Here is a 14,971-nt window from a genome sequence, read left to right as displayed (position 1 = left end):
AGACTTACTTAGCAAACATAACATGCCTCTTACAAACACTCTGAAATAATTATCAGTAGCAAAAGGCGTGGTGGCTGTCAGCAGTGGCTGTGGGCCTGGGTCAAGTGCGGGTCCTCCACTCACCAGACCCGCAGCTGTGAGAGGTGTCTAAGCCCGCGCCAGCCCCGCTTCCCTTGTTATTAAAGAGGGGACAACAGGGCCTCCCTCCTTGAAGCCCTATGGGAATTCAGTTAATGCAGCACTAAGGAAATTGGATCACTTAATGCTGCAAAGTGCTCAGGGCTACAGGGCTCCTTGGCCCTCCCAGCAATACTTAACCCTTTCAAGAGTGGGGCAGCGCTCTGGCACAGGGGGTTAAGCCACCTCCTGCAGTGCCGGCATCCCATATGGGCAACGGGTGAGTTCCAACTGCTCCTCTTCCAGTCCAGCTCCCTGCTAATGTGCCTGGGAAAGCAGCGGAAGATGGCCCAAGTGCTTGGGCCCTTGCACCCAGCCTATCCCGGCTCCAGCTGTTGGGGAGTGAACCAGCAGATGGAAGATCAATCTCTCTCTGTAGCTCTGCCTTTCAAATAAAATAACAAACCTTAAAAAAAAAAAAAAAAAGGCAGCAGGTTCTGGGACAGGCATTGAGCCTGGCAGTGGGGAGAGCAGTTAGGACACCTGCTCCAGATCGCCGGAGCCTGTGGTCCCAGCCCAACCCCCGACTCCAGCTTCCTACCAAGCAGGCCTGAGGAGGCAGCAGCCACAGCCCAGAGGGCTGGGTCCCTGGATTTAGGGCATGAACTAGAAGACGGGAGCCCAAGCCCTCTCTGCTCCAATCTCCGCGTGGATCTCGTGAACCCCGACAGAACAAAGCAGGTGCAGCCCTCGGCCCCAGCCAGCATCATTGCAAAAAGCCGCCTTTCCTGTGGATAAGGTCTTCAGGCCTCCTTCTCCCGGTCTCAGGACCCTGGAAGCCCGAGGGGACCCGGAAGGCCGAGTGCACGCAGGCTAGGGAGGGCAAGGCTCAAGCATCTCCCACGAGGGTGGCATGGGAGGCTCGGAACACCAGCGCACTGCTGAGCAGTGGGTGCTTCAGACAACTCCTGGGAAGCAGAATGAACGAACGAAATGGAGACTTCGAATTAGAAGTCCACGCACAGCGTGTCAGAGCACGCATTTCCATGAACACATGGGTGTGCGTATGCAGGCATGCAGGCAGTAACCAGCAGTCCCCACGCACTGCACTTAACAGGGACGGACTGTAATGGGGCAGAAACCACGAGGGCTCCCACCTGTCCAGGGTGGAAGCCAGGGAGACACCCAGACAACGGTCAGAGCTGGAAGCAGGGTTGCTCAAGCCAGGTGCAAGACGGGCTCACCACGGAAGCCCAGGCTCCTGGAGTGGAGGGGCCAATGCCGCACAACCCACTTGTGGGAGGGCCACGCTCAGTCACTGCAGTGCCTGGGACGGCAGGCCATAGCCATGTAACCTTTCAGATCTCTTAACTGTGACTTTTGTTTTTCTAATTTTTGGACTGATTCCCTCATCTACTCATCTGTCAGAGGGGTTCATTCATTCACTCGCTCTGCGTTAGACAGAGGTATCGTCTTCTGCTGCTCCACTCCCCAACACGCTTGCAATGGCTGTGGTCTTGCCAGGCCAAAGTCCTAGCCAGGAACTCAGGCCAGCTCTCCCCTGGGGGTGGCAGGAACCCAAGTTCTTGAGCCATCACGGTTGCCCACCACAGCGTGCATCGGCAGAAAACTGGAGACAGGAGCTGGCACCGCGTGGAGCCCACAGTGCCCTGCGGGCACAGGTGTCCTGACCAGGCAGAGTGTGTCCTCCTCGGGACACACGGATTTTAAATCGCGGTGGAAAACCGGCCTTGGCCGACGCTTAGGACGCGTTAAGGCGCCTGCACGCCATACCCGAGCGCCAATTCCAATTCCACCTCCTGCCAACGGGCACCCCGAGGAGGCAGCAGGCAGTGGCCCAAGTCCTTGGGTTCCTACCACCCGTGTGGCAAATCAATATTAATTTTGTGTTCCTGGTTTCCATTCTGGCCCAGTCCAGGCTGTCGTGGGCTGTCTCCTGGCCTCCCAAATTGATTAATTAAGGGCACAGGGGTACACCTGGCCACCGAGTTATGTGTGTCCCGCGTTCCGTGTCCCGAGGGGGTGGAGACAGAACATTCTACCGAGGTGGCGTCTGGCTCCGCGCATCAGACAGGTGCAGGCGAGGGCTGGGGAGGGCAGGCGGGCAGGGTCGCGGCTCCCCACCCTGGCTGCTTTTCCCCTCAGCCCTGGCCCGGTCAAGGCTTAGGGGGAGGGTGGCGTTACATGACCTCATCAGGGTCTCATAAAAGATGTCAACCTAGCTCCGAATGAGCGGGAAAGCGCAACTTTCAGACCCGGGGTCGCAGCCCCACCGCGGTAGCTGGGGGTCTTCACCTGGCCCGCGTCGCCTCCTGTGTGCGGGGCCAGGGACCCCCGCGCAGCGGCAGCTCTGCAAGCGGCCGCGGCGTCTCCACAGCCGGCAGCGGCGCGCGGGACCAGGGCCGGCACAGGGCTGCTGTGCTAGTGGCCGCGGCGTCTCCACAGCCGGCAGCGGCGCGCGGGACCAGGGCCGGCACAGGGCTGCTGTGTAAGCAGCCGCGGCGTCTCCACAGCCGGCAGCGGCGCGCGGGACCAGGGCCCGCACAGGGCTGCTGTGTAAGCAGCCGCGGCGTCTCCACAGCCGGCAGCGGCGCGCGGGACCACGGCCGGCACAGGGCTGCTGTGCTAGCGGCCGCGGCGTCTCCACAGCCGGCAGCGGCGCGCGGGACCAGGGCCCGCACAGGGCTGCTGTGTAAGCAGCCGCGGCGTCTCCACAGCCGGCCGCGCCGTCTCCACAGCCGGCAGCGGCGCGCGGGACCAGGGCCCGCACAGGGCTGCTGTGTAAGCGGCCGCGGCGTCTCCACAGCCGGCAGCGGCGTCTCCACAGCCGGCCGCCTCGCGGAGACGCGGGAAGCAGGGGCGGCTGCGTGCGCCCGCACTCGCCCGCGCTGCCCGCGCAGCCCGCGCAGCCCGCGCCGCTCCGCGCCGGGACCCGGAAGCCGGAAGCCGACCCGGCGCCGCACCGCGCGTGCGCAGAGCCCGGAGCCCGCGGGGCCCGCGCCCGGGCCGCGCCGCCTACCTGGTAGCGGCCGCTGAGCAGCTGGCTCCGCGACGGCGTGCACAGCGGCTGCGTGTAGTAGTTGTCCAGCAGCACGCCGCCGGCCGCCAGCGCGTCCAGGTGCGGCGTGCGGATGGACGAGCCGTGGAAGCCCACGTCGTTCCAGCCCAGGTCGTCGGCCAGCACGAAGACCAGGTGCGGCGGCCGCTCGGCCCCCGCGCCCGGCGCCGGCCGCAGCAGCAGCAGGAGGAGGAGGAGGAGGAGGAGCGGCAGCGGCGGCGCGCCCCGGCCCATCCTGCCCGCGGCCCGCGCCCGCAGCCCCCGCCGCCCCGCTTATAGACGCGGGCCCTGCGCGCCCGGCTGCCCCGCCCCGGCGCGGCTGCCGCCACGGGGAGGAGCCACGGCGAGCCGGGGTCGGCGGCCCCGGGAGGGAGGGCGTCCTGGCGGCGTCCGTGTGTGCGGGACAGGCGTGCGCCCCGGGCCGCGGGCCCGACCTGTGCGTGCGCCGCGGGCCTGACTGCGTGCGCCCCGGGCCGCGGGCCCGACCTGTGCGTGCGCCCCGGGTCCGACCTGTGCCTGCGCCCCGGGCCGCGGGCCCGACTTGTGCGTGCGCCCCGGGCCGCGGGCCCTACCTGTGCGTGCGCCCAGCCCGGGCCGGACAGGTTTGCGGTTCCCCCGGGAACGGGTCCCTAGGGCGTTGCAGCCCACGGTCACGGAGCAGCCCCAGCCCGTCCACGGGCGAGCCGCGTAACGGCTGGCTCCAGAGCAGGTGCCCAGTGGGCCCCACGCCCGTCCACGGGGAAGCGGCCATGTCCCGCTGCTCCGGTCACGTCGGGGTGGACCGCGCTGCCAGCGAGCCCTGGGGGTTACCTGACAGCCTTGTAACTTGTGGATGATTGACAGCTGTGTGCCTGCGGGTCCCACTAACAGCTGTGTGTCTGCTTGTACCTTTTAGTGAGCCTGTCCTTTGAACTGATTTTAACACCTTCAAGGAGGAAAATAAAGTCTTAGATATTCATTTTTGTATTTGTGCGATTTTTACCTCTTTTTTTTTTTAATCATCCTGGAATTCCTGCAGTGCTTCCCTTTTACATAGATTTTTTTAACTGCATGAAGATTAGTTTATGTGCTACTCATTTTTTACTGGAATTGAGGAAAATTTTTCGACCTTTTGCGTGTGTGTTAGGGGAGGGAGAGAGGGAGAAAGAGAGATGTGACTACTTACAGAATATCAGGAAGGGCAGGGAACACTGGCATGGCTGTCTCTGAGTGGACGGGACAGGAGTAGAAAGACACCTTTTCGCCACACACCCTTTCATTCCCTCTGAATTCTAACGTCTGCATACATCACCTGTTTCTGTAATTAATGGTAATAAAAAAGTTCATGTTTTTATTCTCAAAGGCAGGGAGAAGAGTGGAAACAGATAAGAAACAGGCCAGCCTCCTGTCTGCTGGTTCACTCCCGCAGTGCCCACCACAGCCAGGGCTGGGCCAGGTCGAAGCCCGGAGCCAGGAACCCAATCCTGTTCTCCGGGTCGGCGGCAGCGGCCCAGCTGCTGCCCAGGCTGTGCCTTAGTAGAAGCGGAATCAGGACTCTAAGGCTCTGGGATCCGGGCGCCAGACGCCCACCCCGAAATCCACACCTCTGCCAAGGAGAATGCACTGGATTTTTTCTTTTTCTTTTTTTTTTTTTTTTTTTTTTTGACAGGCTGAGTGGACAGTGAGAGAGAGAGACAGAGAGAAAGGTCTTCCTTTTGCTGTTGGTTCACCCTCCAATGGCCACTGCAGCCGGCGCACTGCGCTGTTCTGAAGCCAGGAGCCAGGTGCTTCCTCCTGGTCTCCCATGCAGGTGCAGGGCCCAAGGACTTGGGCCATCCTCCACTGCACTCCCGGGCCATAGCAGAGAGCTGGACTGGAAGAGGAGCAGCCAGGATAGAATCTGGAGCCGCGACCGGGACTAGAACCTAGTGTGCCGGCGCCGCAGGCAGAGGATTAGCCTAGTGAGCCGCGGCGCTGGCAAGAATGCTCTGTAAGTGGGAAGTGTTCCCCAACAGACCAGGTGGTTGTAAAGCCCCGGTCCAGCACGAGGAGACTCGTGGAGATGAGCCAGCTCTGCCCCGCCCTCGTCGCTGGCAGCTGCTGGCGGCTGTGGGTTATGCTCGGAAGTCAGGACTCCTGGGTTTCGATGCTTCTCCCAAACCGTTTTTTGTTTCAAGGCCTTTGAGTGTGAAAGGCATTGTGCACAGAGACCAGGCGATTTTAAACACCCTGTTTCAAAATGTTCAACCGTTTCAGGGAGGGCAGGGGAGGAAGCAACACTTCCCAGCTGAGATAAGAATCCTGAGAGGTCTCTGCAGAGAGAAACCAAGCTCACCGTCTGCGCGTGGGCAGCTGTGGTCGCGTGGCTCACGGCCCCAGTGCCACCCTGCACAGTGCAGGAGACGGACTTGAACCTGAACATCAGAACTAACAGCCCAGTGTGATCATTAGATGCCCTTATTTCCCAAGTGCATTCATTTAGGTTCAGAGGCTGCTGTGAGATGGAGGGGAAAGGCTCTTATCTCTGACCTGGCCTGCGGGCCGTGTGTCAGTCACACGCACGACCCTCAGGGCCGACCTGCAGGGACACCTCAGGCTCCATCAAGGCTGCAAGCTTACACAGAGTGAATTCTATGGGAGCAGCATCTTCGGGTAACCTTTGCCTTTTTTCTGTGGGGCCCGAGGGATGAAAGGCAACAGAGGAAAATGTCATTTGTGGACAAGAACTGCTGTGGCCAGCTCACAGGAAGCACCCCTGACCCCTATCCTGCCCAATGCCCATCACCACCCACCCCTCAAAAGCAACTGGGGGAGAATACACGGTGGGACACCCTCCTACAGACACAGCGTCTGCTGTGCGTAAGACCAATGCCTGGGCCGGCCTGTGGCACAGCGGGTTAAGCCGCCGCCTGTCTGCCACACCAGCGTTCCCTGTGAGAGCTCGTTGGAGTCCCGGCTGCTCCACTTCTGATCCAGCTCCCTGCCAATGCTCCTGGGAAAGTAGTGGAGGATGGCCTAAGTGCTTAGGACCCTGTACCCATGTGGGAGACCCAGATGAAGCTCCTGGCTCCTGGCCCAGTGCTGGCCATTGCAGTCATTTGGGGAGTGAACCCGTGGATGGAAGCTCGCTCTCTCTCTCGCTCTCTCGCTCTCTCTAAATTTGCTTTGCAAATAAAATAATGTGCTGCTCGCCCATCTCACAAGCTGACGGCAGGCCAACAGCCACCTCTGCCTCTCCTGGCCAGGCATTAAAATGTGTCCTCTGAATTCGAGCCTGATCAGGTAGTCAGGTTTGTCTCATTTTCATTGCCCATGCTGACTGATAAACAATTCTTTAAACTTTTAATTTGGAAAAGTATTTTAATTGTTTATTTACTTGAAAGAGTTACAAAGAAGAGCCGGAGGCAGAGAGAGAGAGAGAGATTCTGTCCCCAGTGGCCGCAATGGTTGGGGTTGTACCAAGCCAAAGCCAGGAGCCAGGCACTTCTGGGTCTCCCACGAGGGTGCAGGGGCCCAAGCACTTGGCCACCTCCCACTGCTTTCCCAAGCCATGAGCATGGAGCCGGATGGGAAGAGGAGCAGCTGGGAGTTGAACCAGCACTCATATAGGATGACACTGCAGGTAGAGGCTTAACCTTCTATGCCACAGCGTTGACTCCAGCGAAGTTTCTTTTACATGAGCAATAGTTGTGCATATAACCAGGGAGAGAATCCACATCCAGGGCTGGCGTTGTGGTGTAGCAGGATAAGCCACTGTGACCATGGCATCCCATATGGATGCTGGCTGCAGTCCCAGCTGCTCCACTTCCAGTCCAGCTCCCTGCTAATATGCCTGGGAAAGCAGCAGAGGATGGACCAAGTGCTTGGGCCCCTGCATCCACGTGGGAGACACAGAAGAAGCTCCTGGTTTGGCCACCCACTTGCTGTCCTTTGGGGAGTGAACCTGTGACGGAAGATCTGTCTCTCCGTCTCTCTCTGTGACCCTTTCATATAAGTAAATAAATATTTTAAAAATATCAGCACAGAGCTGAGTCTGGCAGAGTCATGAAAACCTTCCGCTGGGGCGGGTGCTGTGGTTCAGCAGCTGGGTCACTGCTTGGGACGCTTGCATTCCCCCTCAGGGTGTGTGGTGCCTGCATTCCCCATCAGAGTGTGCGGTTCCGGTCTTGGCTACTCTGCTCCCACCCAGCTTCCTGCTAGTGTGCACCCTTGGAAGGCGGCAGGTGATGGCTCAAGTACTTGGGTCCCTGCCACCTGCCCCTACATGGGAGACCCAGATGGAGTTCTGGGCTCCTGGGTTTGGGCTGGCCCAGCCCTGGCTGTTGTAGGCATTTGGGGGTGAACAGTGGACAGAAGATCTGTCTCTCTGTCTCAGTCTCTTTCCCTTTAAAAAAAAAATCTCACAGCAAACTCCAGAAATTTCAGTACTGTCTATCTGTTTCTTTGGGAGCAATTCTAGTTTTAAACATCTCTGTAGTTGAAAAGTTTCCCGTAAAACGCCTTCATCAGAGAATTCTTCAGACATTTCTATTACGAATGGTCGGACTTCTGAAGTGTCTCTGCATCTGGTAAAATCAGAGAAACTCGTTGAGCAGCGAGAAGCTGAGACGTTATTTGATCTATTGCTTTGGAACAAGCCCTCAGCTCTTGGCAAGAAAGATCAAGGCTCTCCAGCGCAGCGCCTCTGATGGCTTCTGGCAGCACAAGACCAGCGCCTTCCGTTGTTCGCCCAGCCATGCTTTGAAGTTTGATTTCTGCATAAAGGACCATTCCCCTAGACCTTCTTACTGCAGCCGTAACGGCCTTCTTCTTCTTCTTCTTCTTCTGCGTGCCTCTCCTTTGGCTGGAGGCTGGTATAACATTTTACATTAACAATCGTCCAGGAACAATGTTACTGAAAAATTTCAGCAGAGGTTACATCCATTGTAAATCACGTCCTAGCATTGCATGTCCTCCTTTCTTTAGTTTTTGTACAATATTTTTAAAAAGAAGGAATTCGAATTGTAAAGGTATATTAAAATCAGTGGGGCAGTCCCTGTGTGAACACAACCGTGGCCAACGCAGTTCACCCCGTTTCACAGCCCACGTGATAAAGCCAGGTGGGGACTCTGGCCACCGAGAGTGACCACTGATGAATCCCCACCGCTGTGTCTCTGCCCTGTGCTCGCTCTGCTGTCACTGCTCACTTCCAAGCCCCCGTTAACTGCAGGGTAACCAGCTCCACAGGCTCTGACGGCACAAACCGTGCCGGTAGAGAGCCGTTACAGGAAGCAGAGATGTGAGTGCTGGGCCCCGTGGCATAACCGGGGTTCCTCAAACCAACTTCCACATAGAATACAAGGCTTATTCAGGAACAAGCAAACATAAAGTGCTATTAGGAGTCAGTGTAATCACACACATGACATATTTATCACATGACTGGATCAGGTGTGTGTGCTGCTTTGCCGAATGGGATCGAATGAGCTTCACGCTCTACAGAGATGTGAGTGAAACTGACAGAGGGGAGGATTTGAGTGTTAAAGAGACAGAGGCACTTAGGGATGTCACCGGGGCCGCTCCAGACTTCTGGAGACGTGGTGCGATACAACAAAGACGTGTTTCAGTTCCTGTGGGTAGGACTTCACCCTGCCAGCCCGGGGCCCATCCTGGGAGGCCAGCCGCTCCTGCCCTCCCCCACCCCCATCCTCTTCCGGGCTGTCCCTCAGTTGTCCTCACTGCCCCTGGAGCGGCTCCTGCTGGTGGTGCCCATGGCCGATCTCGTCAGCCTGTCCTCTCATTGGGCATCTTCACCTCCTGACCCCTCCACCGCCCCCCACCCCTGCCCGGCTCTCCTGACACCATCGCACACTCTGAGAAGGCTGCGTTTTTCCTGCCCCCTTTCTTCAGCAGCAGCAGAGGAGAGACACAGACTGGCCACTGCGAGAGTCTTGTGGTAGGACAGCGCCTTGCAGTCACATGGCGCCAGGACAGGGCCTGTGCAGACCCAGGAGCTCTCCCTGCTCCCTGGAAGGGAGCGCCCACCCCTGGGCCAGGCCCGGAGGACCCACACCTGTGCCGACACAGAGCACGTTGGAGCCTGGTGGTTGTGGGAGCCTGAGCTGGAGCCACTCTCAGAGCACGGCCCCTGCTCCACCAGCTGCTGGAACCCACATTCTCACCCAAGCACCGGCACCAGCACCAGGCGCCGAGGGCTGGGGGCCCCGCTGGCCTTCTCTCTCAGCCTTCCTCCTCGTGGGAGCTCCTGGCATTCCGAGACTGCAGCTTCTTTCCTGCCCACGCACGGTCTCAGCTTCTGCCTTCAGCTCTCATCAGTTCACTCTGAGGGCTCGCCGGGCAGGTTCCCACAGGAGACATCTGGCTGCCAGGTTCTGGTGCTGGTCAGGGAGGGGCAGGCTGATCCTGAACAAGGTGACAAGCCCAGGACACTTCCCGGCGGACCTGAGGAGCTGGGTGAACCACAAGACCCAACAGCAACTCAGACACAACAAGGGAGCGGGTGAGGGCAACCTCTTAAGGAAATCAGAGTGGACTTAGACTGTGCATGGGATCTCTTTAAAAGCCTGACCTGCACTGAACGTTCTAGGCTCTAAATTGGCGGGTTTGATGCTGTGGTAAGAATCCAGTGGTGCACTGTCATTGCTGCTTCGCGATACTGCAGTATCCCCACATCAGGAGAGGGTATACAGAGGAAGAACCCAGAGACGGGGTACAGCCCTGAGGTCCCTAGCAGACAGAGGCTGAGCAGCCGCCTCCCAGGCCCAGCCACGGGCTCCAGGCTGCACCGACACTGGGGCTGAGCTAGGAGGACACGAATACCCCCAGATGGAGGTGAGGCCTGTTGCTTTCTAACAATGATCATTGTTAGAAAACATTTAAAATGTAAGTGTGGCTCCTTTTCAAGAGTTGCGTGCTAAGAAATCACTCTAGAGTTTATCATAACTACAGTCTTATCATGCCCCGTATTCAGCTTCAACACCCAGGAAGGCAGTTAATAAAGTATAGCACACAAAAAGTCTAGGGTTACAAGCTGATGGCAAATGATAAACCACCTTTCTCCAAAACCAACTGGATTTAACCAGTCAGCCAAACCCATAAGGCTCCAAGCAGCACATCAAATTTTCCTGAAGGGTTTTCTCCCGGCTGTCCCCAGGCTAAGGGCCACCCACCAGCTCCTTGGCTTCTGTCTGTGGAGGTTTTGTGAAAGGGCAAGTAGCAAGCACCCCGTGGGCAGCTCCTGAGTCCTCTCCCAGGGAGCCGCTGACTCGGCGGGAAGCTGCCAGCCCACCAGTGGGGGGGGCACTCTGGACTCGGACTCCTCCACCGGTGGTGGGGGGCACTCTGGACTCTGACTCCTCCACTGGTGGTGGGGGCACTCTGGACCCTGACTCCTCGGTGGGAAGCCGCCAGCCCACCGGTGGTGGGGGGCACTCTGGACCCTGACTCTCCTGGGGGGGTTTACAAGCAGTCTCTGCTTTCCTGCAAGTTCTAAGACAACCATCAGAAGCACAGGACAGTGCCCTATAAACAAGCTCTCAGGGAGCCATTATTAATAAAGAATAAAATTTCAGAGAATTGAATTAAATGTTACCCTATTTAGATGTATCTTAAATTCAATTTTGATCACACATCAAGAAAAATGAAAATTAGCATTCGGTCACCTAAGAGGCGATTTCTCAGTGAAATGATCCAGCAGCGCCCACTCCGTTTTTAATGTAAATCCATTTTCAGGGATCCCGAGCTGCACGCGTACGTGTGTGGGACAGCAGCGTCCTCAAGCTCAGCCGTGATGATGATCAGACGCCAGCCAACGCCTCGCGCTCGGCGACTGGGTCTCATAAGGACAATAAGGACAGGCATTTCTCATCACCATGGAAAGCTCACGTCAGTCCCTGGCCGCTGCTCCACCTCGCCCAGGAGACCTCGCGGCGCCGGGGCGCTCAGCCCAGGCGCTTCTCGCCTTTCTTCTGCAGCCGGCTCCGGATGGGCTCCGGCAGCACCAGTGGCTCCCGGGTGACGACGGCCGGGTACTTCCTGCCCAGCAGCTCCACTTCCACCTGCTGCCCGACGGCACCCAGCGCCACAGGGACATAGGCAAAGGCCAGGCTCTTGTGGATGCTGTAGCTGTAGGCCCCCGACGTCGTGTTGCCGACCACCTGGAACACAAGACCCGGCGGCCTGGGCACCTGCGCCGAGGCGGCCCGCGGGGAACGCACCCGAGGCGGCCGGAAGACTACACGGCCTGGGGACCAGCCGTGGTCTTCTCAGGGTACACATCTGTACTGCTCGGAAATTTCTCCTTCTTAAATAGTAACGCTTAGTTGCATGATTCCTGGCACCATTTTGCTTAGTTTCCTACCAAGAGATCTGATGATGGAAGACTGGAATGTCTCTATTTTAAACTTAAAAATATTTTTTTTCTTCTTGGAGGGGCGTTCAGCCTAGTGAGGAAAACGCCTGCACCCACCACCGAGTGCTGGTTCCCATCCTGGCTCCAGCTCGGCTCCACAGCTCCCTGCTGATGCACGCCCTGGGGGGCAGCAGGTGACGGCTCGGCAGCTGGGTCTCCACCACCCACCACGGAGTCCTAAATGGAGTTCCAGGCTGCCGGCTTCAGCCCTGTCCCAGCCTGGGCTGCTGCAGGCATCTGGGGAGTGAACTGAAAGATGGCTACCCTCTCTCGCTCTCTCTCGCTCTGTTACTGTCTCTCAAATGAATAAATTTTAAATAAATACAAAAATTTTACATTTTCTCTGTCATCACGCTAGCTGGGCAATACTAGGTAGAAGGGGCGGGATCTAAGACCTTGTGTCCGTGTGGGGCTGTGTGTGAGGAAGCAGTGCTGAGTCCAGCTGTTTCTGACTCTGTCAGAGCCAGTGTGAAGTGTGTGTCTGTGTGAGAACACAGTGCGTGCGACTGCCCTGCGACCTGCAGAAGGTGAGCTCCAGGAGCCCCTGCGGAAGCCACGACTCCAGATGCGTGAATCCCTCAGAAGATGTCCTGGAGTCGGCCTGCACCTTATGCGCACCCTCCCAACACCTGAACTCATCTCCCCACCCATACACAGCACCAAGGCAACGTCTACACACCACTTCTTTCACGTGGATCCACAGTAATAACTTGGCAAGCAACAAATTCAAGTTTTGCTTTTTGGAACTTTCTGGATTTTTCAAAAATATTTGTATCCAGGGTTGGCTGAATCTGGTGGTGTGGAACCAGAGGGTGCTACTGCATAGTACTGAACAATTCCTGGTCCTGTTTAGCACAAACACAGTGTGACGCTTCCAGTTCTACCATGCACAAACACCTTCTAGATGCTCATAGGGAGTGGGCAAAGCCTGCTGCCCAGCCACCCTCAAAGGCAAGCTGAGGCATAACACAGACAGAAGAAAATGCAGTCAGGAGCCATAGCAGTCTAAGTGGGCGGGGCCTGGCTCTGCACTTTGCAGTTGGCTGGACTTGGGCTGGAGAGACGAAGCATGGATCCTTCCAGAAACAGGAGAGATGTGGACTCAGCATGAGCAAAGAAAACGAAAGAGGGGAAAACGGGGTTTCCTGGGACGGCGGCCAGGGAGCGACACTGAACTCGAAAGCGACAACAGAGGCTGCAGGACCAAACAAAGCCGAGGTGCTCGAAGGGGACGGACGTTAGTGAGACCAGACCTAAAGGGAAGGGCAGAGACGCAGGCAGGCAGAGAGATCCAAGCGGGCACTGGAGAGGAGCTGACGGAACACAGCAAATGCACAGCTGGAGGTCCTGCCTCCTGGGAAGGGCCGTCCAGCACAGCAGGCTGCGTGGGGCTGGAGCCCCAGGCATCCGTGCACCTGAACCAGCCAGGACCACACAAAGATGCTAACGCAGTCTCCCAGTGCAGACTCCCGTCTGGAACGATCCCTTTGAAGCCCCGCATCAGGAGCCCTCTGTGTGATTTCTGAGCTGACTGTGGTGAGGACGGCGGCAGACCTCAAAGCACCCATCAGCGGAAGCTCCTCCCTGGCGGGGCGTTAACTGCCCAGGCAGATGCGTGCTGCACCACCACTCCACTGCTTTCGGTGCCAGTGAAGTGATGGAAGGCAGGGACTCAGGATGAGAGAAGCCGGGGTTTTCATCACAGCTTCCAAAGACCTCAGTAACCTTGGCTTCGCTTGCCAGTCTGTGAAACTGGGGGTTGAGTTTGGAGTCTGGGAGTAACCCTGGGCTGCCTGGGTATGGAAGAGACCTGAGCCAGTGTCTGGGTGCCATCTCTGGACACACCAGGCCCAAGGCGCCTGGTCACCGCTCTGACACCTTCTCCAGGCCTCCACGCTCCTGGTGCCCAGCAGGTTCACCTGGTAGTTGCTTCTGCCCTACCCACCCCCAGGAAGGGAGCGCTGATTTTATGAGTGCCGTTTTGAAAATGCGCTTTGCTCTCTTCTAGGATTTACTTTCATTCCTACTTTAATCTCTCTCATCCAGGAGTCAGCAGCCAAGTATTTCAGAAGTCTGGCCTTTCCTTTTATCTTGTCACTCCATCTCCGGGGTCAGGTTCTCCCCGGCATACTTTCCAGAAGGTTCCGCCTGAAAGCCTTCCAAGAACAGTTAGGACCATTCCTTCTCTTTGCTTGGTGAATTCGGAGAACAACCCGTGCCCACCCCTGCCCAGCAGACTCTCCTGTTCTGGGGGAACACTGGCCTTTTTTTTTTTAATCACTCTGAATAACCCGCACTTATTTGCAGTCTCTTTCTATTCCTCTCCTAAGCTCTCAGGAGTCTCTGGCTTGGGACGGTGGCGTGGTCAGTGGAGGAAGGAGCTCGGGAGGTTGGGGGACGCCCTGTGTTTCTGTGGCCCTGTTTCCAGTTAACACGATGAAAAAGAAAACTTCTCATCTCTCCAAACTTCCCTGCAAACCTCGTCTTCAAAGCTTCCTTCCTAACTAAGCTTCTTTTATGGCTAGACCACCTGATGTAATGAAAACTGTTTTCATGACCACCTGTGTCCCTGGGCACTCTTCACACCTGACCGCCCTTGGTCTGGTTTCCTGGGTTCAGTGTCTCTCCCTCCCACAAGGTGGAACGCTTGGAGGTCATAGACTCTTGCCTGTCTGGTTTGGCACTATGTCTCCGTGGGCTAGCATACTGCTGGGTACATGAGTGAATCTGTGCCCTGTCTCCAACACTGGAACCAAATGCAAGAATAAAACACCAGAAACGAAAAGCAACACGTCAGAACACAGTCAGGAAATGAAAAGCAACACGTCAGAACACAGTCAGGAAATGAAAAGCAACACGCAGGCCATTCCAGGGAGCACAGGATCAAGGACCCCGTGGAGAGCCATCGCACGCTGGAGCTGGGACCCCACTAAGAGCCACAAAGAGCAGTCAGCTCCTATCAGGAAGTCCAGGAGAGGCAGTCCTACAGCTGGGCTGGCACGTGTCGGGAACCAAGAAAACCACAGCCCGCTGACTCAGTGGACACACAGGGCCGAGGAAAGCAAGTCCTACATGGAGCTCACGCTTTCAGGCCGTTTACCGTTAGTGTGGCAGCGACACGTTTCCGATGGAGAAACAGCTGTCAGTTGTCCGTGGCTGACACGGGGCTGCACACAGAATCTTACAGCATCGCAGCCCCGTCAGCGCACGGCCAGCGAAACGGCGTTGGGAGGTGAGCTCACGGATCACACTCAGAGGTGCTGGGTGAGAACAGAGTGGAAAATGGGACGTAAGCATGGGGTGGGGGTGGAAAGCAGGGACTGGAGAAAGAGCAGGTCGCGGAGGGCAGCCTCCCAGTGCAGCCCCATCGAACGGCCTCGCTTTACAGC

General features: G+C 57.4%; 2 protein-coding genes across 2 annotated transcripts in view; both read right to left on the bottom strand.

Annotated features, from left to right (window-relative positions):
- The window catches only part of ARSB (arylsulfatase B), a 149,826-nt gene extending 146,377 nt beyond the window's left edge, over positions 1–3,449 (bottom strand). The window contains exon 1 of the mRNA XM_062212520.1: positions 3,158–3,449. Coding sequence (XP_062068504.1) covers positions 3,158–3,430 — 273 coding nt within the window. The 5' untranslated portion in view covers positions 3,431–3,449. The remainder of the gene's footprint in view (positions 1–3,157) is intronic.
- A 7,303-nt stretch (positions 3,450–10,752) lies between these two features.
- DMGDH (dimethylglycine dehydrogenase) overlaps positions 10,753–14,971 on the bottom strand; it is a 53,374-nt gene continuing 49,155 nt past the window's right edge. The window contains exon 16 of the mRNA XM_062212513.1: positions 10,753–11,328. Within this exon, the coding sequence (XP_062068497.1) occupies positions 11,113–11,328 (216 nt within the window). The 3' untranslated portion in view covers positions 10,753–11,112. The remainder of the gene's footprint in view (positions 11,329–14,971) is intronic.

This window comes from Lepus europaeus, chromosome 15, assembly GCF_033115175.1.
Source record: "Lepus europaeus isolate LE1 chromosome 15, mLepTim1.pri, whole genome shotgun sequence".
NCBI lineage: Eukaryota > Metazoa > Chordata > Mammalia > Lagomorpha > Leporidae > Lepus > Lepus europaeus.
The sequence above is the reverse complement of the archived record's forward strand: the minus strand, read 5'-3'. Positions and strand labels throughout refer to the sequence as shown.